Genomic DNA, 23,239 nt, shown 5'->3' with positions numbered 1-23,239 from the left:
ATATATTTAAACTATATAGGGGCGCCTGGGTGGCTCAGTCAGTTGGGTGTCCAACTTCGGCTCAGGTCATGATCTCACAGCTTGTGGGTTTGAGCCCCGCATCGGGCTCTGTGATGACAGCTCAGAGCCTGGAGCCTGCTTCCAATTCTGTATCTCCGCCTCTCTCTGACGCTCCCCTGCTCATGCTGTCTCTCTCTGTCTCTCAGAAATAAATAAAACATTTTAAAAAATGAAAAAAAAACCTATACAATGTGAAGCGATTACCACAATCAGGTTAAATAACACATCCATCAGCTCATACAGTAACTTTTTTTTTTTTTTAGTAAGAACGCTCAAGGCCTATTCTCAGCAAATGTCACATATAGAATATGGTGTTATTAACTATAGTCACCATGCCATGCATTATGTCCTGAGAACTTACTCATCGTATAACTGAGAGTTTGTACCCTTGACAGCATCTCCCTAGCTCCCCACTCCTAGGGCCTGGTAACCTCTTTTCTACTCTCGGGTTCTGTGGGTTTCACTTTAGAAAATATTTATTTGTTTGTTTATTTATTTACTTATTTTGAGAGAGAAAGAAAGCATGAGCAGGGGAGGGGAAGACAGAGAGGAGAGAGTGAGAATCCTAAGCCGGCTTTGCACTGCCAGAGCAGAGCCCAACATGGAGCTCGAACTCACAAACCATGAGATCATGACCCGAGCTGAAGTCAGACTCTTTACCGACTGAGGCATCCAAGCACCTCCCCCTCACCTTTTTTTTTTAAGATTCCACATATAAGTGATCCCATACAGTATTTGTCTTTCTCTGTCAGGCTTATTTCACTCAGCATAATGCCCGCTAGGTCCATCCTTGTCACAAACAGCAAGATATCCTTCTTTTTATCATGGCTAAAGACTATTTCATTGTGTGTATATGCAGTGGATATATGTACAATAGAGCATAAAAATACATAGGGGCTCCTGGGAGGCTCAGTTGGTTAAGCATCCAACTCTTGATTTCAGCTCAGGTCGTGATCTCACAGTTTGTGAGATCAAGCCCTGTGTCAGGCTCTGCGCTTGACAGCTTGGGATTTTCTCTCTCCCTCTCTCTCTCCCCTCCCCCCACTCCTGCGTGTGCACGTCTTTCTCTGTCTCTCTCAAAAATAAACATATAACTTAAAGCAATAAAATAAAAATATATAACATATGTATTATTTTATTTTTATTAAAAATATATATATCTCCATTCATCTGTCAATGGATACTCACGGTGTTTCCATAACTTGGCTATTGTGAACAATGATGTGATATAAGCCAAAGGGTATATTGCAGCATTATTTTTAATTTTTGGAGGAACTTTCATACTGTTATCCATAGTGGTTGTACCAATTTACATCTCCACCGACAGTATACAAAGGTTTCCTTTTCTCTCCGCCAATATTTTTATCTCCTGTTTTTTTTTTTTTTTTATAATAGTCATCCAAATAGGCATGAGGTGATAGCTCATTGAGGTTTTGATTTGCATTTCCCTGATGATAAGTGATGTTGAGCATCTTTTCATATACCTGTTAGCCACCTGGACAGCTTCCTTAGCAAAACATTTATTAAGTTCCTCTGCCCATTTTTAATCAGATTATATTTGTTGCTGTCACTGTTATTTGCTATTTAGTTTTAAGGTTTCCTTAGACATTTTGGATATTAACTTCTTATCAGATATATGGCTTACAAATATTTTCTCCTATTCTGTAGATTGCCTTTGCATTTTTTTGGTGATTTCTTTTGTTGAATATTAAAAAATGTTTACTTATTTTGAAAGAGAGTGAGCGGGGGAGGGACAGAGAGGGAGAGAGAGAGAGAGAGAGGATCCCCAAGCAGGCTCTATGCTGTCAACACAGAGCCTGATGTGGAGCTTGAACCCGCAAACCGTGAGATCATGACTTGAGCTGAAATCAAGAGTCAGATGTTTGACCAACTGAGCCACCCAGGCGCCCTGAAGCCTTTTAGTTTAACATTGTCCCACTTGTTTATTTTTGCCTTGTTGCCTGTGCATTTGATGTCAGATCCAAAAAATCATTGTCATGACCAATGTGCAGGACTTTTTCCCTCATGTTTTCTTTTAAGAGTTTTATAATTTTGGGTCTTATGCTTAGATTTTTATCCATTTGGGGTTGACTTTTGTGTATAATGTAAGATAATGGTCCAATTCATCCTTTTGCATGAGGAGATCTAGTTTTCCCAGCACCATTTAAGAGACTGTCTTTTTCCCGTTGTGTATTCTTGGTGCTTTTATCAAAAATTAGTGGGTATGACTGGGTTTATTTCTAGGCTCTCTATCCTGTTCTGTTGATCTGTATGTCTCTCCTTTCCTCTCCTTTCCTTTCCTTTCCTTTCCTTTCCTTTCCTTTCCTTTCCTTTCCTTTCCTTTCCTTTCTCTCTCTCTCTCTCTCTCTCTCTTTCTTTCTTTTTGCCAATACCATATTATTTTGATAACTATAGCTTTGTAATATAGTCTGAAATCAGAAAGTGTGACGCCTCCAGCTTACTTTTTGTGCTTAGGATTGCTTTAGCTGTTTGAGATCTCTTATGGTTCCATCCAAATATTAAGATTTTTTTCTATTTCTGCGAAAAAATGCCATTGGAATTTTGATTTTTTAAATGTTTTATTTATTTCTGAGAGAGAGAGAGAGAGAGAGAGAGAGAGAGGAGAGCGTGAGAGCGTGAGCAGGGGAGGGTCAGACAGAGAGGGAGATACAGAATCTGAAACAGGCTCCAGTCTCTGAGCTGGCTGTCAGCACAGAACTGGATGCGGGGCTCGAACCCACGAACTGTGAGATCATGACCAGAGCCAAAGTTGGACACTTAACCAACTGAGCCACCCAGGTGCCCTGCCATTGGAATTTTGATAGGTCTTGAGTTAAATCTGTAGATCGCCTTGGGTAGTGTGAATAGTTTAGTAATATTAGTTCTCCCAATCCATGAACAAGGGATAACTTTCCACTTATTTGTGTTGTCTTCAATTTCTTTCATCAGTATTTTATGATTTTCAGTGTACAGATCTTCCACTTCCTTGGTTATATTGATCCCTAAATAGTTTATTCTGTTTGATGCTATTATAAATGGGCTTGTTACTTTCTTTTTTTGGATAGTTCATTGTTAGTGTATAGAAATGCAAATGATTTTTCATTTCATATCTTGATTTTTGTCTCCTGGAACTTTACTGAATTCATTTATTAGTTTGACAGATTTTTGCTGGAGTCTTGAAGATTTCTATATATAAGATCATGTCATGTGCAAACAGAAAACTTTACTTCTTTGTTTCTGATTTAGATGACTTTTTTTTTCCTCTTGCCTAATTTCCTTGCTCTGGCTTAGGACTTCCAAGACTACGTTGAATAGAAGTAGTGAGAGTGTACACTTGTCTCTTCCTGATCTTAGAGGAAAAGCTTTTACTTTTCACCGTTGAGTATGATGTCAGTTGTGGGCTTATTATGTATGGTGTTTGTTATGTTGCTGTACATTCTTTCTACACCTAATTTGTTGAAGTTTTTTTATCAGAAAATTTTGTCAAATACTTTTTATGCATCTATTAAAATGATCACATGTCTTTTCTCCTTCATTGATAATGTGATTATCACATGGATTGATTTGCACATATTGAACCATCCTTGCATCCAGGGATAAATCCCATTTTTTCATGGTGTATGGTCCTTTTAATGTACTGTTGAATTTCGTTTGCTGATATTTTTCTGAGGACTTTTTTCAGCTATGTTTATCAGAGATATTGGCCTATAATTTTCTTATAGTCTCCTTGTTTAGTTTTGGTATCAGAGGAATGCTCTCTTCGTAATGACTTTAAAGTGTTTCCTCCTCTTCAGTATCTTAGAATTTGAGAAACATTAGTTTTGTTTTGTTTTGTTTTGTTTTGTTTTTGAGAGAGAGATAGAGACAGCATGAGCAGGGGAGGGTCAAAGAGAGAGGGAGACACAGAATCTGAAGCAGGCTCCAGACTCTGAGCTAGTTATCAGCAGAGAGCCCGATGTGGGGCTCGAACCCACGAACCGTGAGATCATGACCTGAGCTGAAGTTGGATGCCCAACCGACTGAGCCACCCAGGCGCCCCGAGAAACATTAGTTTTAACTATTCTTTAAATGTTTGGTAGAGCTCACCAGTGAGCAACTGGCCCTGGACTTTCACTAGTTTACTAGTTTCTGACCTGTGATTCGTCTGTTCAGATTTTCTATTTCTATTAAAAACTAAAAAGTTTTTAATTTTATTTTTTAATGTTTTAGCTTTTTATTAATTTTTTGATGTTTATTTTATTTTTGAGAGAGTGAGAGTGTGAGCAGAGAGAGGGAGACACAGAATCTGAAGCAAGCTCTTGGCTCTGAGCTGTCAGCACAGAGCCCGACACGAGGCTCAGACCCACTAGCTGTGAGATCATGACCTGAGCCAAAGTCAGACCCTCAACCATCTGAGCCACCCAGGTGCCCCTGTAGATATTTTTTATTGTCTTCCTAGTCTCTGCTTCATTTATTTCCACTCAGGTCTTTGTTATACCTTCCCTCTACTAACTTGGGGCTTGGTTTGCTCTTTTCTTTCTGCATCCTGGAGGTGTAAAGTTAGATTTTTTTGAGATTGTTCTCTTTCTTTCTTAAGGTAGATGTGTATCGCTATAAACTTCCTTCTTAGAACTGCTTCTGCTGCATCCCCAAAGTCATGGTACGTTGTGTTTTCATTTTCGTTTGTCTCAAAATATTCTTTTATTTCCCTTTTTCTTTGCCTCATCAGTTGTTTTTTTTGATCTAGTGTCGCTACCTGTTCCTCCCTTTTTCCCCTTTTCTGTTTTTCAGACTGTCTGCTCTGAGCTGGAAGAGTGGGGTGTTGGTTCATTTCTCAGCAGCCTGAGGGAGTGGGGTTTATTCCATTCGTCCATGGGGATGTGTTTCTGCGCAGCTGCAGGGCTCCCCGCCAGCCTGTGGCTTTCCAGAGGCCATGGAATGGTGCTTTCCTGGCTAGAGCCAGGTCCCAGGCTGTGGTCAGCAGAGGCTATTGTTTTCATAAATGGTCCCCTGGGTGAGCAGTGGTTCTGGTTTCCAGAGCGCACGCCCAAAAGTGGCCTGATCTGCCATCTTCCGAGCGCCCTATAGCTCTGCACCTACCCTCCTTCCAGCAAGGGGCCTCAGCCCTCTAGACCTCACAGCTGAGGACGCTGTGGGCCAAGGTCAGGGCCAAGAGGTTCTCAGTATCTCATCATCCCCAAACCCTGAAGATTGGATGGCATGTCCCCTCATGGGGTCCCGTCAGGGGTCTCTGTGTGCAGCGCACGAAGGACCCTCACTGTCAGGGCTCATCGTGGGCCATGTTCTCATATGCCTGTGATACAGAAGTCAAAGTAATTGAAAAATGAGGTATATAATTATAAATGCAGTAAGATCTCTACCATGAAAAAAAAATAGGCCGGGAAAAATGTGGAAGAAAATAGAAATATTATCATACTAACTCTTATATCCTCTGAAGAGCGGGACTGGGGTGATTTTTATCTTCCCCTTTACATTTTGTCCCTAGCTCCCCAATTTTCTTTTTCTTAAAATCATGGTGAAAACATCATATAAAGAAAAGTAATGTGCCTTCCAACTCTAATGTAAAATACGAGACTGGCTGATGGTGAGGATAGAGGAACAGCCTGGCTGTTGATGGCAGTGGGAAGGGGCGGTATAAGGTGGAGAAAAAGGTGAGGAACCCCGAAGGTCAGCTTCTGGAAGAGGTGAGTTTGCAATTCCATGTTCTCCTCACCAAGAGGAGAAGAAATAATTCCATGTTCTCCTCACCAAGAGGAGAAGAAATATTTCCCTGAGGTACACTGTAACAAGGCTGGCCCCACGGGCTGCCTGTTAAGTCTAAGTCACTCTTGGTGACAAATGAGGACAAATTAGACTAACAGCCTCATGCTGGGTTCTAAGGAAGGTGCACAGGCCATGGCCGCAGCCCGGCAGCAATGAACAGGCTTCTGGATATAAGGAAGGAACTCTCCATCCCTGACCCTAGATGGGGCTTCTGCTGTCAGCATGACCGCGGTCAGACTGAAGTGGCTTCTCCGTTTGTACAGAGCCTAGTGGCACAGAGCCCCGAGGGCCCGGGCACCTGAGGTGCAGTGTCCTGACCCCAGCGAATGGGAGGAGAGTCTGAGTGACCTCCACGATGGTCGCACCTTGACCTCCTAGTACTCCAGCTTGTTCCAGGGCCTCTCCCAAGGGTGCAGGGGTGTGGGAGGAGGGCAGCTGCTGCCCGTGTGTTCCCAGTCAGGCAGAGCTGAGCGGGACACCCAGAGGGTGCCAGGCTGTAGCTGGTACACCTGTGTGCCCATCCCAGGCCTCCTTGCCTCTACCTTCTCTCTACTACCAAGGCAGGGGTGAGGAGTGGCCTCTTTCTTGACCTTGATCAGGTCTTGACCAAGACCACAGAGGATGCTGTGGTCACAGCCAACATCAGGCCAGGGAGCAGTGGACAGCATCCAGCCTGTTTGTTTTATTGTGGCCCTGGCACTAGCTGGTTCTGGACATGCCCTTGAAGTTCAGGGGCAGAGAGAAAGGAGAAGGCACCGTGGCCTGCTTGGCTGCGCACACGAACGTACGTATCCTTTCCACCCGGAGCAAAGTCGTGAAGGTTCTGCTGAGATCTGGCCAGACCCACACAGCTGGTGTGCCCCACTGTGGACAGAGTGTGGGAGGGACAGCTGGCGCCCCAAATACCTGCGAAGCTGAAGCATGGGCTCCTCTCCCTCAGGTCTGAGGAAGGGTCTAGCACATATTCCAGGGAATGTTGTAGGTTTCTCTCCTCCTTTTTTCTTGCTTCCTGGGTTGTCTTCTGGCCTTGCTTGTTAGAGTTGGGCCCATCTCAGGACGGGAGGCCAGAGGACGAGTCCCCACAGTCGGGAGCACGGAGGGAAACCCAGAGGTGCTGGCTCAGCCCGGGTGCATGGGAAAGAAGGTCTAGGCTCAGGACCCTGCCACACTGTGGGAACCGGGCTGGCCCTGGGGCCGGTGGGGCTGCAGCCTGGGGTCTCCGGAGCCTAGGAGAAGGCAGCGGAAGCTCCATCCCCAGAGGCCAGGAGAGGGGCTTCTGCCACCGTCCTTTCCTTCCCTTTCTCTGCCTGCTCCCCAGCCTCCCAGCCCGGGGAGCGGCTGCCACAGGTCTCACTCCCTTGATTCCCCATTCATTTTTTAAAAAAGTTTATTTATTTTGAGAGAGAGAGAGAGAGAGAGAGAGAGAGAGAACAAGCACAAGCAGGGGAGGGGCAGAAAGAAGAAGAGACAGAACCCCAAGCAGGCTCCACGCTGTCAGTGCAGAGCCTGATGTGGGGCTGGAACTCATGAACCATGAGATCATGACCTGAGCCGAGACATGACCCAAGCTAAGATCAAGAGTCAGACGCTTAACCGACTGAGCCACCCAGGCTCCCTGATTCCTCGGGCTCCCCAATTCCATTTAAAACCAGTAAGCAAGGGCGCCTGGGTGGCTCAGTCAGTTAAGCGTCCAACTTCAGCTCAGGTCATGATCTCGTGGTTTGTGAGTTCAAGCCCTACGTCGGTCTCTCTGCTGACAGCCCAGAGCCTGGCTTCAGATTCTGTGTCTCCCTCTCTCTCTGACTCTTCCCTGCTCATACTGTGTGTGTGTGTGTCTCTCTCTCAAAAATAAATAGACACTAAAAAAAAATTTTTTTTAAATAAAAGCAGTAAGCACCTCTACTGGGAGGGGTGCTATGGAGGCCTTGGATAACTTTAAAACTAGATTTAAAAGAAAAAACTAGAAAGGACAGTTTTTTGTAGCTCACCTCTGGTGGTTTAAGCAGTGTGCTCTGAAAATCCTATGGCCTTTGATGTTTGCTTACTCTGGTTAGTTTAGCCCAAGCGACGGGGCCCCTGAGGCCACGCCAGCCCCTGGGAAGGTGGTTTTCTTGCCCTGCTTGGAGCTTCTCCTGCTGCCATGAGCAGCACGGGGCTGGCACTGGTCAGGTGCGCTTGGTCTCTGGGGGGCAGAGGAACCAGAATTCCCTGCCGCATCCCCCACGGCACGTCCTGAGTGCCCCCCCCCCCCCCGACCCATGGAATGTGGCTGAATGTCGCGGAGCACTTTACAGTTACACTCGTGAGCTGTGCAATTTGCTCGCCTCCCTGACTGGGGTTTCTCATCCATCCCCAGCCCCGTCATGGCATGAGGGCTACCTAAGTATCTCACATCTCTCTGGTATACACTCACGCACACATACACACACATGCACGGTGCCACAGGCAGTGCACAGGCACATATGCAGGCACGGTGCCACAGGCAGTATACATGCACTCATGCACAGTGCCACAGACAATGCATACACACGCATGCACACATGCACACACATGGTTCCACAGGCAGTGCACACACACAGTGCCACAGACAATGCACACACACGCATGCACACGTGCACACACACGGTTCCACAGGCAGTGCACACATGCACACACACACACACACGGTGCCACAAGCAGTGCACACACATGCCGCACACACACTCATGGTGCCACAGGCAGTGCATGCACACGCACACACACACACACATGGTGCTCCAGGCAGCACACACACAAGAGCACAAGAGTAAGCAGGATCCGAAGAGGTCCCTGAGGAACTGGGGACAGTCCATGGAGCCTGGGATTCTGTTACTGCTGCCCATTCCAAGGGCCTCCGGCAGGGCCCCCTGACCTGCAGGGACCCGGTGCAGCTTACCAGATGGGAGGCCTGATTTGCACAGAGGCCTTTTTTGGAGTCAGCATATTTGTGAGGTACCCAGAGACTGAGATGGTTTGGAGAGAAAGGTCAGAGCCGCTCACCGAAAAGGGAGGGAGAGGCTTTCCCCATCGGGCCACTGGGCCTCTCCTCTGCTGACCCTACCCTGGGCCTCCTGCCCCCCAGCTCTAACCATGAGGGACTCCCAACAGTAGGTGACCCAGTAGAGGGGCTAGGAGGTGGCCCGTGGGCTGGGGTAGGTCCAGGGGGACATGGTGGACCAGGACTGTGTCTGCGATGCCTTGAGAATAGACTGAAACACGCCCCGATGCACGTGGCCCTGACCTTGGCACCACCCCCTGCACCTCCGCTCACCCCAGGACCCCCTGTAGCATGCCTTCCAAGGCCATGGGCTCACTCCCTTGCCCTACCCTGGGTGGCACCCTGACCCCACATCGGTCTCCTGTTTCTTAGATGCCCCCAACTGTGCCCCAGCTGGCTGGCCTGTCCCTTCATCACCCAGAGGAGTAGGCACGCAAGGTTGGAAAGGTCTCATGACCCGGGGCCTCTGAGAAGGTCGGGCCTGAGCGCAGGTGGGTCCCTGCTCTGCCTGGGTTGTGGGGCCAGCAAGTCTGTGCCCCGGGATCAGTGCAGGACCAAGGGCTGGTGAGCACATGCTCTCCGGGTGCCCATGAGCGGACCTGCCCCAGGGCCCCCCCCCAGGCCGCCATCAGGTTGTCGGCTCCCAGGTCTGCTTATGAGCGGCTGGTCTTTATCAGCAGAGGGTTTTCCTTCTGGCCACAGAGATAGGCTTCCCTGAGGCAGGCTCCTTCCTTGCCTTGGCTTTGAGCAGTGAGTGTCAGGAAGGACGAGGCTGATGTATCCTTTGTTCCTGATACTGGAGGTGGTTTGGGGAGAGGACCCCAAAAGGAGCCTCGAGTCCTTACTTTGGCTTCTTAAAGTGTTATCAGGCTGGGAGTTCGCCACCTTGATCCTAACATCTCTCTGCCAGTGACCAGTGAGGTGACAGTGCCAGTGTCAGTGACAGATCACCTCCCTGGGTGGCAGGGTGTTTGGGGGATCCCAGGCTGGCGGCTGGCTCTTGCTCCGGAGGCTGCAGGAGGCCTTTTGCATAAGACTTGAGGCCTCGGTTTTCCCTTGGGATTAGCCACTTCCCACTCGTGACGTTGAAGGTATGCAGCGGCAGTATGTGTCCCCCAGAAAAGGTGAGAAAGATCCACAATAGTAATAACACCATGGCCTGCAACATGCCTGGCATCTTGCTGAGCACGTTTGTAGCTTGGGTCTATCTACGCTTGCATCTCTGCAAAAGTCCTCCCCTTTTGCAGGGTAAGCAAGTGGAGGCTTGGAGATGAAATGCAGTGTCTGGCTGCAGGGCCTGCTCTTGACCCTGAGCCTTGACAGTATCTCTCAGCTTTGTCTTTTTGGTCCTTAGAGCCAGAAGTGATCATAAGGCTGGGCCTGCAAGTTTGGTTCTCCAGTGGGTAACTCAGGCTCAGAGAGGGGAAATGGTGTGGTGGGGCCTGCGGCCCAGGACCAGGCCTGGCACCCTGGGCCCAGTTTCCCAGGGGTGCCCGCAAGCGCCTCCCCTGGGGATCGTCTGGCTCCAGAGCCAAGAATGCCCCCTTTGTGCCAGCACAATCCCTGGCGATAGGCGGGCCTCCCTGCTCTGAAAGCCCTGATTGTCGCTCTGAGCTTGGGGTTGGGCTGCCCCCACTCCCGCCCCCACCCCTGCTCGCTGTGGGGCCTTTTGTGCTCCCAGATTTCAGCACAACAGCCGGGCTGTTGATCCAGAAGGCCCAGCGTGACCGGGAGAGGGCGATGTGCCAGCACCCTCCTGGTCAGAGCTAGGAGGTGGGCCCTTTGTTCAGGCCGGAGCCCCACAGTGGTGAACCGATGGGGACTTGGGGAGAGCTGATTTCCAGTCCTGGCCGGGCCCCTAGCCTGCCCGCTCTGTGCCCTGGCTGAGTCAGGCCCCTCTTTGGGCCTCAGTTTTCTTATCCATAACACAAGAGCTTGGGTAGCAGAGAAGAGTGGGGGGGGGGCGGGGGGGAGGCCTGGAGGACAAAAGGAAGACTCAGCTCAGGTCTGTCTTTGGACAGTGGAAAGGGCCTCAGGCAGGGACCAGGGCCAGCCCAGTCCCAACCTGGCATGGCTGCTTCCCCGGGCAGGGCCCCTTCTCTCGGGCCCTGGCCTATCTGATCTGTATAGGAAGGCGTGTGAATCACTCCTGCTCAGACATGCAGAGGGACGAAGGCATCAGATGGGCATGGGAGGCATGGAGAGGGTGTGTGGGTAGGGCTATGGTGGGGCGTTCATGCAGGCGGGGTGCGAGTGACTTGGGCATGTGGGCACTCCGCTCCAGTCCCGAGTTCTGGGAGGCCTTGGGTGGGGCTCAGGGAGGGGAGGTCTGTTTCTTTCATAATGTCTCCATCTAAACAGACCATCGACTTTCTGAATGACAACATTCGAAGAGGAATCGAGAACTACTATGATGACCTGGACTTCAAAAACATCATGGACTTTGTTCAGAAGGAGGTGAGCCAGGCGCTGTGGGTCAGAGGCACACCTGCCATGCCCTTTGCCCCCCAGCTCAGGACCCTGCTCAAGAGGGGGAGTGGAAGCGGGGAGTGGCTTGTTCATTCCCAAAGCAGGTGCCTGGCCAACTTGGGAGGCAATGGCTGGCTATCAAGTGTGGGGCCTGACCTTCTCAACCAGTCCTCTGCCCACATGCCTGGCCTAGAGTGTCCTTACTCTTCCTGTCATTCCTTAGTTACATGGACCATGCTCCCCTCCCCAAAAAAGAATAAGGTCAGGTAAAACTACAAGCCATCTTGTAGGGTCCCAGCGTACTCTTCTCCAATGGGCAAAGATCATCCTTCCTTGAGGTGAGAGTGACCTCCAAGCCACCCAGTTCAGACTCCGTCCAGTGATGGGGGGCTCACTCCCTGTCAAGTCAGGGGCACCCCTGATGTGGAAAGAGCTTGATTCCACTACCCCTTGCGTTAGGGAACAGAACATGACTTCCCTTTTGCTTCCATTCACTTCTGTGAATGCGATGATTATCGTTTTGGGACACTGTCCCTCTTCCCACAACGTCTACGCAAGTCAGTCCGTGCAATGATAAGCCCTGGGCGGCTTCTACACCCCAGTCTCATTTAGTCCTGAGCCTCAGGCTCCTCATCTGCATGGTGGAGGGGAAGATAGACGGCCCCTTCCTCTTGAGGTCTTGATGTCGATGTGCGTTCATGTTGCGCTTTGGGACCTGGCCTTGGGACCTGGCTCCCGTGCTGGCTGTCAGCCAGAGCCAAATCTCACCGCACCCAGGGCCACCCGCAGTGGCCACTCCCTTGACTCAGACCTTCTCTGTGGTCACAACAGGTGCAGCCTCTGGGAGGCGCCTCTCTGCCTGGGGCGTGTGGGCCAGCTCTGGACTGTCAGCTAAAGCATGTTTTTACTGGAACCAGCCTTCCACCGGCCTGGGGATTTCATTTCTTCCCCGGTGGGGTGCGGGGTGACTCATGCACGGTGCCAGGCCCCCTGCCGAGTGCTTCACGTATGGCTCTGTGGTCTTCAGCTCAGCCGGGCAGAGCTGGCATTGCTCTTCCTGCTTTGCAGATGAGGATCCGAGGCCCAGAGAGGCTGGTTGGCTTGCCCAAAGCCACACAGCTAGGAGTGGTAGCGTGAGGATTTGAACTCTGGTCTCTTGGGCTGCAAAGCAAATGCCCTCTGAACTGCACGCTGGGGAGGCCCTTCCAGGTCCTAAAACCTGACAGCCCAAAGAGCTCTGTGGGGGCTGCGGGAGGGTGTCAGCTTTGTGTTCCTCTGCACTATCGCTCCCCTAGTTAACCCTCCAGTGACCCCCCACTCAGAATGTGATCTCAGCTCCCCACCCCTGGCTGACGAGGCTCTGCGAGGTGCAGCCCAGGCGCCCGCTGCACTGCATCCCTCCCCTCTCGCCCGCCCGGCTCCTGACTTACTGGCCTCCATGCCAGCTACCCACACACAGCTAGCTCATGTTGCAGGCCCGTGCGCTGTTGACTGGCTTTTTCCTGCCATTCCTGTTTCCGATTAAATGTCATGTCTTCAGAGGGGCCTCCCCAACGTTCGGCCGCCCCTCCTCCCCCGCCCCTCCTCCCTTCCCACGTCCCTGGTGCACAGCACTGCCCCGCTGACCCTTTCCTGGAGCGCCGCTCTCTGTCTCCCCCATGGCTGTGTCGCTTTGGCTGTGGCTGTGGGACGCGTGCCAGTGCAGGGGCTGGTGGCGGGAGAAGCTGAGCTAGGGGGAATTGAGGCCCGCCCTTCAGTCCCCTGCCCCTGGCAGGACATGTGTGTCCCTTTGCTGAGGGCTGACAGGCGGAGCTGGGGAGGCTGTGGCATAGGACCACTGGGCTGTGGGGGCGTCCCTGGAGTCTTAGTCTCTGGAACCTTCAGGGGCTGAGCAGCTGCCCGGGGGATGTGAAGACGGGGCATCGAAGAGGACTTTCCCTCCCGTATTAGCAGCCTCCCCCCTACCCACCCAGGAGGATGCCCAGCCTTGGCTTGTGCGCCTCTCCGGCGATGGGGTGCTCGCCGCCTCCAGGGAGAGCACAGGACCCCATGCAGCCCCTGGTGCTCCCCCTGCCAACAGACCCATCATAAGCCACGGGGTCTCCCTGGGACCTTGGTGGTGACACGGCCCCCCTCCCCCTTGCCTCCCTCTCAGTTTAAGTGCTGTGGCGGGGAAGACTACCGGGATTGGAGCAAAAACCAGTACCACGACTGCAACGCCCCCGGACCCCTGGCCTGCGGGGTGCCTTACACCTGCTGCGTCAGAAACACGGTACCCACTGCTCCTGGGGCCTCCCTGGCTGGCCAGGCGCCTCTCATCTTTCAGGAAGGGGGGGCGGGCAGGAGGTGGTGGGCGTTGCCCGGCTTCCTGAGTCTCCAGGGCCATCTGGGGGGCCATCTGGGGGTGGGGGCTGGAAGGCCGGTCTTGAAGAGTAGCGATCGTTAGCAGCTAGCGAGCACCCCCACGTGCAGGCCTGTTCTAGGCTCTCTGGTTGTGGTATTCAGCCCTTTCCACAGCCCTGTGGGGCAGGTCCTGTTATTCTACCCACTGTACAGATGAAGAAGTTGAGGCACCAAAACATCAGGTGCCTGCCTTGCCCAGGGATGGCCTGAAATACAGGCAGCATGTGGGAGCTGTGCTCTGGACTTCTCCCCAGCCCAGGCGAGGCGCCCAGAGGGTTCCTGGTGGGGGACCGGGGGCTCCCCAGGGTGGCCAGCTGCACAGCCTTAGCTGCAGGGCGCCTTTGGAAGGGGTCCGGTGGTGTAAATGCCAGCCGCTGCCTCTCCCTAGCAGGATCTTGTCAACTCTGTCACCTCCATGACCACGGGGGAGGCTGTCCTGTGTAGTCACCACTTCTAAATGAAGGGATTCTTCAATCCTGTGTTTGACTAATGTGCCCCCACACTGCCTGGTTTCTGGATTGGAACGAGGTGGAGAGCTTTGCAATTACTCATGCCCTAAAGAGTCATGGAAAATTTCTTTTCGAACATCTCTACCATTCTGTGCCCACTGCTGGGTTCTGTAATCCAGGCAGCTGCCGGTGGGGGTGGGGGCCTCACCCTCGAGTCAGGGAGCCAGGGCCGAGCGCCTCAGCCCTAAAAAAGCCTGGACCAGGAGGGAAAGTTTGTTTGGAAATTTTAGCTGCCATTTTAGGGTAGCCTTCTGGGAAGGGGGAGCGCTGGAGGAGAGCCCAGCCTTTTCAGAGAAGCCTGTGGGGGGGAGGGGGTGATCCTGAACTTTGTCATGTAGGGCGGTGGCAACTGAATGTCCTAGCCAAGCCATGGAACCTACGTGTGCTCATTCACTCAGCATATATTTGTGGAGGACCTGCTATGTGCCAGATGTGATTCTAGGTCCTGGGGGTACAGACACACGGAGAACTCTGCCTCCACAGCACTGACGTTCTAGACACACAAAATAAGTGCCAGATCATACCCTTGAAGGTGTTAAATGCTAAAGAGGAAAATAAAGCAGGGGGTTTGGAGGATTGCAATTTTAGATACTGAGAAGCTAGTTCTCAGTGAAACCCTGAAGGAAGTGAAGGGGTAAGCTGTGCATATCTGGAGGATGAGCATTCCTGGCAGAAAAGAGCACATGCAAAGGCCCTGGGGTGGGAATTGGCCTGGTGTGTTTGAGAAACAGCATAGAAACCAGTGTGGCTGGAACAGAGTAAGTGTGGGGGAGAATAGTAACAGGTTAAGTTGGGGAGGTCATGGGTGCCCTAAAGACCATGGTCAGGACTTTAGTTTTCCCTGGAGTGACAAGGAGCCAGATGGAGGGCTTTAGCAGCTAAGTGGCAGATCTGACTTAGGCTTTACTGGGATCACGCTGACTGCTGGGGGGCAGAGGTGGACATGGTGAGTCTGGTTAGGCGCTAGTGCAGCTGTCCGTGTGTCACAGGACAGACTGTCCGGGAAGCAGGCTCTGAGGTGCTGGTTAGCAAGCAGCTCTGCAGGATGAGCCGGGAAGCTGAGTGTCCTGGAGAGCCGGTGTTTAGTTCCAGTCCGAGTCCTGCAGCCTGTGAAGCAGGAGCACTGGCCATGTCATTCCTGTCCGAAGGCTGGAGGCTTGAGAGTGGGGAAGAGCCAATGTCTCAGTTCAGGTCTGCAGTTCGTCAGGCAGGAGGAATTCTCTGTCACTTGGGGGCAGGACAGCCTTTTTGTTCTATTCATGCCTTCAACTGATTGGGCGAGACCCACCCACACCAGGGAGAGCAATCTGCCTTACTCCATCTACTGATTTAAATGTCAATATCATTGAAAAGCACCCTCAGAGAAACACCCAGAATAATGTTTGACTAAATATCTGGGCACCCCACCCCAGGCCCGGTCCAGTTGACACATAAAATTAACAACATGTGACGATCATCACAAGGGCTGACAGCAAGGCCCCAGCCGATGGTGCTCCCAGTGTCTCCGGGGTTCTGGCAAGCTCTTCAGAGTCACCACGCCAGGTGGGAGAAGACAGAGGCTTAGAGTCAGGAGATGGCAGCGGAGGCTGTAAGTCTTGGTCAGCCTCCGGCTTTGTTTTACATGTAAGCCAACACGATTTGCTGACACGTCACATATGGGAGGTTGGGGAAAGGGAGAAACCAAGGAGGACTCCTGGCTTTCGGCTTGAGCCACAAGAAAGAAGGGGCTGCCATTGGCTGAGAGGGGAGGACAGAGGTGAGGCAGGTTTGGGGGACTAGGGGTTCGGTGTGGACAGGTGGAGCTGGGGAGCTGGGTGACATTCCAGCAGGCTGTCAAAGAGGCAGCTGGATATCGGGGCCTGGAGTGTGGGGAGACGCCCAGGCCGGGCACATCAATACGGACCCTGCAGGGAAGTGCAGTGTAAAGCCTGCATCTGGATGGGAACAGTGCGGTAGGGAGGTGACACTCACCCGGCGGGGTTATCTCTGGTCCGGTATCACAGAACCACTGGTGGGCTCATGATTTTCTACTCTAGATAGGAAAGAGGGTGTTTCCTTCCTTCCTCCAATCCACGTGTGTGCATCTGTGTACGAATCTGTTTATTTTACCCTATTCCATTTAGCCACAGATCTGAATGGACACGCAGTAAATACATAGGAGAAAAAACTAAAATGAAAAATCATTGGAAACCAGAACCTTATGTGTGGTGGTTTAGAGCTCCCTGGTGGCCAGAGGAAAAGGGGAGACATGGTGTGGTACAATGTTACTGTTCAACGGAGGAAAGCAAACCAGGGCTTCTGGGAAAGTCGCTTTGCCCCTAGCTCTCAGCATTAAAAGAAATGTCTTCTATACCAGGCTTCCTACAGAAGATTGGAAACAGCAGGAAGCACTCGGGTAAAATTCAGTTATGCTGAGTGACGTCCTGGAGGCCTGGGTTGGCATAGAGGGCAGTTTGCGTTAAATGGCCTTGGACCAGTTTGCCTGCTGAGCGCTTGTGCCCATTTGTTATAGATGTCCATCGTCTTATTTTTGGCTACCCTTTGGGGCCCGTCCCTCAAGGGCTCTCTCCCTCTGCCCCCTGGCCTCAGACCCCACATACCCCAGCTCATCAGCCGTGCGCCAGATAGGAAGCACATGTGAAGAACCCCTCTGAACTTTGCTGAGTTCATTTTCCGGCTGCTCAGTGCCCCTCCTGACCTCCTGTCTGTGGCCCCGTGTCAGACGGAAGAGGCCCCCATGCCCTGGTCTGGGGGGCCGCGAACCCTCAGCAGAGGCGCTGGAGAATACTGGTTCTGTGCTCAAACCTAGGCAGGCTTTACCTTTGAAAAGAGCCATTGAGATGTCTCTCAATCCCCCCCTTGGAGGGGGCTCTCCTGGCAGAGGAGGGGAGAGTAGAGGAGGGGTTGGGCTATGGGTGCAAAGGAGGCCTCAGCCAGGTGCATGTCTGCTCCCTGAGGGCAGGGGCGATGCGTCCGGGGCTGGAAGCACAGTGAAAGTGGTTATTCTTGACACCTTCATACACTGTGTAGACGACCTATTTATTATGTCCACGGTGGGTCTCCCTTGCTAGAATATAAGTTCCATGAAGGTAAGGACTTCCCTTTGTTCTTCTACATCCCCAATGCCTAGAACAGGGATTGCTACATCATAGGTGCTCAATCAACGTTTGTTCAGTGAATGAATGAACAAGAGAGCCGCTTTCTACCATTTTCTACCATTCCCATCATTCTGTCATGCACCTGCTCTCCAGGCCTGATCCTCTCCATGGGGGTCATGTTCACCACCTACAGGAGCCACAAACGCTGACCTATGTTAAGTGGATGCTGGCCAGTTTGGGGTCAGAGGGCGCCTGGGGTACAGTCTACACTGAGGGAGGTTATTTGGCCCACAAACCAAGTCCTGACATCTGAGATGAGGCCTGTGTTCCAACATGCTCTTTTGGAAGGGGAGTTGACAGCCTTCCTTGCCTTCCACAAGCTGGGATCATGCCCAAAGTCACTCCAGCCAGCGTCCCTTAGTTCCTCCATGTGCCCGGCCCTGAGATAAGCTGTTGACGGGTATAGCTCCCTTTATGGTCAAAACAGCCCCATGAGGTGGGTTTACTGATCACCATCGCTTTTTGGGAGATACCAAGGAACCTCATTCATTCATTCATTCATTCATTCATTGAATAAATACTGATTGAGTGCCTCCACATACCGTCCCTTCACAGCACATCTAAGATTGGCCTCAGGGCGTGTCAGTAGCAGAGCAAGGCCCGGACCAGGCACCATGATGCCAGAGGCTGCCCGGGCCCTCCTGCCCTCCCAACTCGCTGCTGGCCCCTGCAGCGCCGGAGCCCAAGGAAGCTCTCAGCTGGTGTGGCGGGGCGGGACCGGGGCGTCTCGCTCTCTGTCATTTCGTAGAACGAGAAGGATGCGGCACAGGACATAGACGGTGCAGGGAAGTGGCCCCTGCCAGTCCTCTGCCCTAGGCCTGCTGGGAGGGGATTAGAGTGGGTCCAGGGCCGACCCCAGCTCTCCCTGCCCTGAGGTTGATCAGCAGCTGGGAGTCCCTGAGAGCAACTCTCTCCCTGGGAAAGCGGCGCCTCGACGGGTGGGGTGGCTGTCTGCAGGGGTGGGGCGGTGTGGTCAGTGGCCTCAGCCTCATCCTCAGGTAAAGCACAGCTGGCTGGGGTCCTGGCTACTGGCCGAGGTTTTGCTTCATAAGAGTCAGCTGGAGCAAGAACAGCCCAGCCCTGAGCTCTGAGACCTGCACAGCCGTGTCATCAAAGCCATGGCCCTGGGGCAGCTCGCTCTTCTCTGGGTTCCTGGGCTGCTGCAGGTGGAGGAGACGCCCTCTTCCCCAAATGCCCCGGACCTAGCCTTCCCGTCTTTCCTCCTGGGCACTTCTTGAGGGGAGGGGAGGTTAAGATGCAGACTCTAGCCAGACTGCCTGGGTGGGAATCTCAGCTCCATTCATACCTGACTGTGCCTCAGTTCTTTCATCAGTAAAAGGGGAGAATAATAGTGTTTTATTAAAAAAATGTTTTAATGTTTCTTTATTTTTGGGAGACAGAGAGACAGAGTGTGAGCAGGGGAGGGGCAGAGAGAGAGGGAGACATGGAATCTGAAGCAGGCTGCAAGCTCTGAGCTGTCAGCACAGAGCCGGACGCGGGGCTCGAACCCACAAAGCATGGGATCATGACCTGGGCCAAAGTCGTACACTTAACCAACTGAGCCCCCCAGGCGCCCCAATAATAGTGTCTTTTACAGCAAGCATTATGGAAGTGTTGGCTAACACTCATTTCTGTTTCAGACAGAAGTTGTCAACACCATGTGCGGCTACAGAACTATTGACAAGGAGGTAATGTCTTTGCAATCTCTTTCCTTGAGAAAGGTTGCTCTTCCTGTCCCCTCCCCTGGGGGACTGGAGGGGCTCTGGGGGTGGGGCTCCTGGCTGTGAATAGGAGTCAGGGGCTGCCAAGGTTTCCCACCTGTGCCCAGATACAGAAGGACCCTCCCCCAGGCTGGGAGAGGCTCCCTGCCTGTGTTGACTGAGCACCTACTGTGGGCTTGTCTGTGTGAGGCCAGCGTGCCCTTGCCAGTGCCCCCAGCATGCCTGTGTGCCCAGCCGTGCTCAGGACCTGCCTGTCTTGCAACTCCCTGGGCTAAGAGCGACGCTGGGGTGGTGCTGAGAGGGAGCTAAACATCATGATGACTTGAGGTGCCTGTGAGGAGTGAGGTCCCTGGATCAGCAGTGACAGCAGCCTGGGGAACTTGCTAGAAACACGCATTCTTGGGGCAGAGCCTGGCAGGTGCACCTGACGCCCATTTCAGCTGGAGAGCCGTAGACCAGCAGAGGTTCTCAAGCCATCAGACCCGGTGCCCGGGTACTACAGTAATCAGTCACCCTTGTCATTATCTGGGAATGAACTTCACAGATAGTATAATCTACCTCACACCCAGTGTCAGAACAAGTGATGGATCTGAGGTAAAAGGAGAGCTAAAACAACTTGCAATCCTATAGCACACCTCACACGGAAACGCTCAGGCATCAGATACGACAGAGGACACAAAAAAAGCAGTCCTGTGTTTGTACCACAGGGGCAGCCGACACCCGGGGTGGGGGGTGGATTGGTAACATGCTAACCACAGGCATCATGTTTCCCGTGGACATGGTCTTCAAATATGGTGAACGATGCTTGATAAAATCCCAGACGAAATACAGTATGATCATTCTTTAATTTACTTTGTAGTATTTCTGCAAAATTATATATAGTGCACGCGCGTGTGTGTGTACTATGTATTTGTGCACAGTAAAACCACGCAGAAAACACTGTGGTTCTTCTAAGTCCCTGAAGTTGGGCTTTTGGCTCAAATAATTACGATGGATTTCCAGCCATCTAGATGCCCCCCGGGGGGAGGGACTTCAGAGAGGCAGGAAGGCAGGGCCGTTGTTTGTGGGGTAGAATTGTCCTCGCTCCACAGTCCCTCGGCCCCCAAACCCAACTGCTGTGACACCCAGAAGTGCCACCATGATGTCCTCAGTGCTCTCTAAGGAACACTACTGCCCACTGAGACCCACTGGTTAGAGCCACCTGCTCGTAGTGCATGTGAGAAACTGAGGCTCAGAGAGGGGGAGGGACTTGCCTGGCCGTCGGGTGAGCCGCAGAGCGGGGGCCGGGGCCCTGCCGGGTGAGGTGTCAGCCAGGCTCCTCCCCGGGCAGCGCCTCAGCGTGCAAGATGTCATCTACGTGCGAGGCTGCACCAACGCCGTGCTCATCTGGTTCATGGACAACTACACCATCATGGCGGGCCTCCTGCTGGGCATCCTGCTCCCCCAGGTGGGCTGGTCCCCCTCCACCCAGGGGCGTGGTGGGCAAGGGGCGCTTCAGAGAAAGTGTGGCTTGGTGGTCACAGACAGCAGAAAGGGTACGACGGGGTGGGGTGAAGAAGGCTCTTGTATCATCCGTCTGGGCTCACTTTGGAGGGCCGGAGGGCTGGAAGGAGAGGGCGAATGGCAATAGCCTTGCTTAGAAAGCTCTTCCAAGGGCTTCACCGGCACTGCCTTCTTCAATTCTGTGAGGTAGATGCTGTTATCGTGCCCAGTTAACAGAGGAGGCAACTGAGGCTTGGCAAGGTTAAGTGACTTGCCCAAGGTCCCCTAGATAGTGAGTTGGCATAGCTGGGGTGCAGACAGGGGTCCCAGAGCAGAGGCACCTCTGCTGATGGGGCACACAGAGGGTGTCTGGGATTTCCTGGGATGGGGAGAGGAGGGCCTGGGCTGGGGGCCGCCAAAGAGGGCCACCCAGCCCCCAGCACACGCTCACCCACCCTGCCCTTTCTCTTCAGTTCCTGGGGGTGCTGCTGACAGTCCTGTACATCACCCGGGTAGAGGACATCATCATGGAGCACTCTGTCACCGACGGGCTCTTGGGGCCTGGTGCGAAGGCCAGCGTGGAGGCGGCAGGCACAGGCTGCTGCATGTGCTACCCCAGTTAGCGCCCCGGTCTGGGGCAGCGGCTCTACGCATCATCGTGGCCCGGCGGGACTGTGGGTCCTCTCCGCAGACTTGGCACTGACCAAAGCCCTGGCTGTGCCTGCTCGGACCTCCCACGGCCACCGCCTCCCTGGGGAGCAAAGCCCCCTCCCGGGGTCCCGTGTCTGCCCGCACTCCTAGGCGTGGAGAACAAGAGTGTCCCTTCTCCAGGAGTGGCCACGGGGGAAAGGGGGTGCTCAGCGCTCCGCTCAGGGCCCATTGCGTTTCTGGCAGTGCCTTGGCCTGCGGTGTTTATGCCCATTTGAGGGCAATTTTGTAGTAATTTGTGAGCGAGGAGGAAGGAGAGCACGTGTGCCTGGAGGTGGAGGGGGGTGTGGCCCCCAGGCCCCGCCCCCAGCCCCACGGCCACACCCCCAAGGCCCGGTTGGGCCCATTTAGCAGCCTCCCAGGAACCTTGAACCTGCCTAAGGCTGCTGCTTTGCTGACCCCGTTTTTTACGTGATTTTTGTAACATTCATTTTGTACACAGTTAACAGGAGTTCCTGACTAATCGAAGCTGGGTGGGTCCCCACACACCCCACTTTTCCCCCTCCAACCTAGTTTATTAATCAAACAATAAAAATGTGATTTTTTTTTTTTTTTGGTGTTTCATTTGTGCTGTTTGGGTCGGGAGGGGTGGGGAAGTCCTCAACTTGGGCTTAGAAGCCCCTCATTGGTGCAAGGATTGATGGGGGGGTGGGGGACGGGGAGGTCACTCTGGGGCCAAGATCCGGGACATTTGGGGACACTGCAGAAATGGCTTTTCCCAGCCGTGTTTGGGGGCCTGCCCTTCCTGTTAAGGATTCATTCGCCTGTGGGAAACCTCGGAGGAGGCAGAGATGGGCGGATGGGACCTAGGAGAGTCGAGGGTCTGTCTGGGGAAGTGCTGTGCCCACAAACCCACCCGCAGCTTTTGAACCTGATCCGCTCTCCCTACAACAGTAAGCAGCGAGCTGTTCCGGCGCCAGGGTCCAGAAAGAACAACGCTCAATGCCCAGCAAAGCTTGGTGCCGATCGCCCCCTGCTGGAGGTGGCAGGCCCTGCACGGATCAGCCCAGCCAAGCCTTCCTGCCCCAAGACTTGGGTTCCAGATTTCCTGTGCGTTCTCAGTAGTTAGGGCAATAGCAATAAGCAGCAAGGGCCCCAAACCTGAAGAACTCAGGCTAAGTGTGTTAGGGAACTGCCCGCCACGTCCAGAAATGAAGTGGTCGGCTGCTTGGTCGGCCTGAGTTCTGATGGGTGTAGAAAAGGGTGGGAGAGGGGTTTGTGAAAGGATAGAATAAGTAACGAGAGCAAGCACGTCAGCAAGCATGGTCTGTCAGGAGCTTGTCCAAACATCTGACAGCTCTTTTAAGTCTTGCAACTGTGTGTGGTAACTCGTGTTACGTCCATTTTATTGCTGGAGAGACTGGGGTATTTCAAGTAACTTGTCCAAAGCACAGGGCTGGTAAGGGACAGAGCCACAATGTGAAGCCAGGTACAATCTCCCCGGTGGTGTGGACACATGCATAGCACTGGGCGTGCAGAGCATGGATGGCCGCTCCTGCAGCGGTCCCCAAGGGGTGGTCACAGCAGCTGTCGCTGGAACCTCTGTCTGGTCCCCATAGCCACCTACACATGCAAGGCCAGGTCACCCCTGCATCCGGCTGGTGGCCCCCTGGCTCTCCAGTTCTGGCTATTCTCTGAGGACTCTCTCTGTGCTGAGGAGGAGGAGGCTGTCTTTGGGGCAGCAAGATGGTGGAGGCGCTGAGCGAGCTTGGAACTCCACTGAGTGTGTCTGTCCAAAGTCTTAGTACCCTGTAACCTGAAAACCTCTGGTCACCTTGTCCTCCCTCCTTCTGCCACCACACACAGATGCGCAGACACCCCTCTACCTGACACTGCTGCTTACGGGGACCAGGGGACAGGGTAGGTGGCCACAGACGGCTGAGCCCCAGCTGATATTTTACTTTTCTTTTTCTTCCAAACTGCAGCCACTCACCTCTCTAGAAAGCAAAA

The 23,239-nt window shown here is 52.9% G+C and overlaps 1 protein-coding gene across 2 annotated transcripts in view; it reads left to right on the top strand.

Moving 5' to 3' along the window:
• TSPAN15 (tetraspanin 15) overlaps positions 1 to 21,841 on the top strand; it is a 53,852-nt gene extending 32,011 nt beyond the window's left edge. For both annotated transcript variants that reach the window (XM_039233315.1, XM_039233314.1), the window contains 5 exons: positions 11,201 to 11,296; positions 13,464 to 13,580; positions 19,019 to 19,066; positions 20,430 to 20,546; positions 21,055 to 21,841. In XM_039233315.1, coding sequence (XP_039089246.1) covers positions 11,201 to 11,296; positions 13,464 to 13,580; positions 19,019 to 19,066; positions 20,430 to 20,546; positions 21,055 to 21,204 — 528 coding nt within the window. In that variant the 3' untranslated portion in view covers positions 21,205 to 21,841. The remainder of the gene's footprint in view (positions 1 to 11,200; positions 11,297 to 13,463; positions 13,581 to 19,018; positions 19,067 to 20,429; positions 20,547 to 21,054) is intronic.
• The last annotated feature ends 1,398 nt before the right edge of the window (positions 21,842 to 23,239 follow it).

This window comes from Hyaena hyaena, unplaced genomic scaffold (genome assembly GCF_003009895.1).
Source record: "Hyaena hyaena isolate Hyena2069 unplaced genomic scaffold, ASM300989v1 scaffold_73, whole genome shotgun sequence".
Classification (NCBI taxonomy): Eukaryota; Metazoa; Chordata; class Mammalia; order Carnivora; family Hyaenidae; genus Hyaena; species Hyaena hyaena.
The sequence above is the reverse complement of the archived record's forward strand: the minus strand, read 5'-3'. Positions and strand labels throughout refer to the sequence as shown.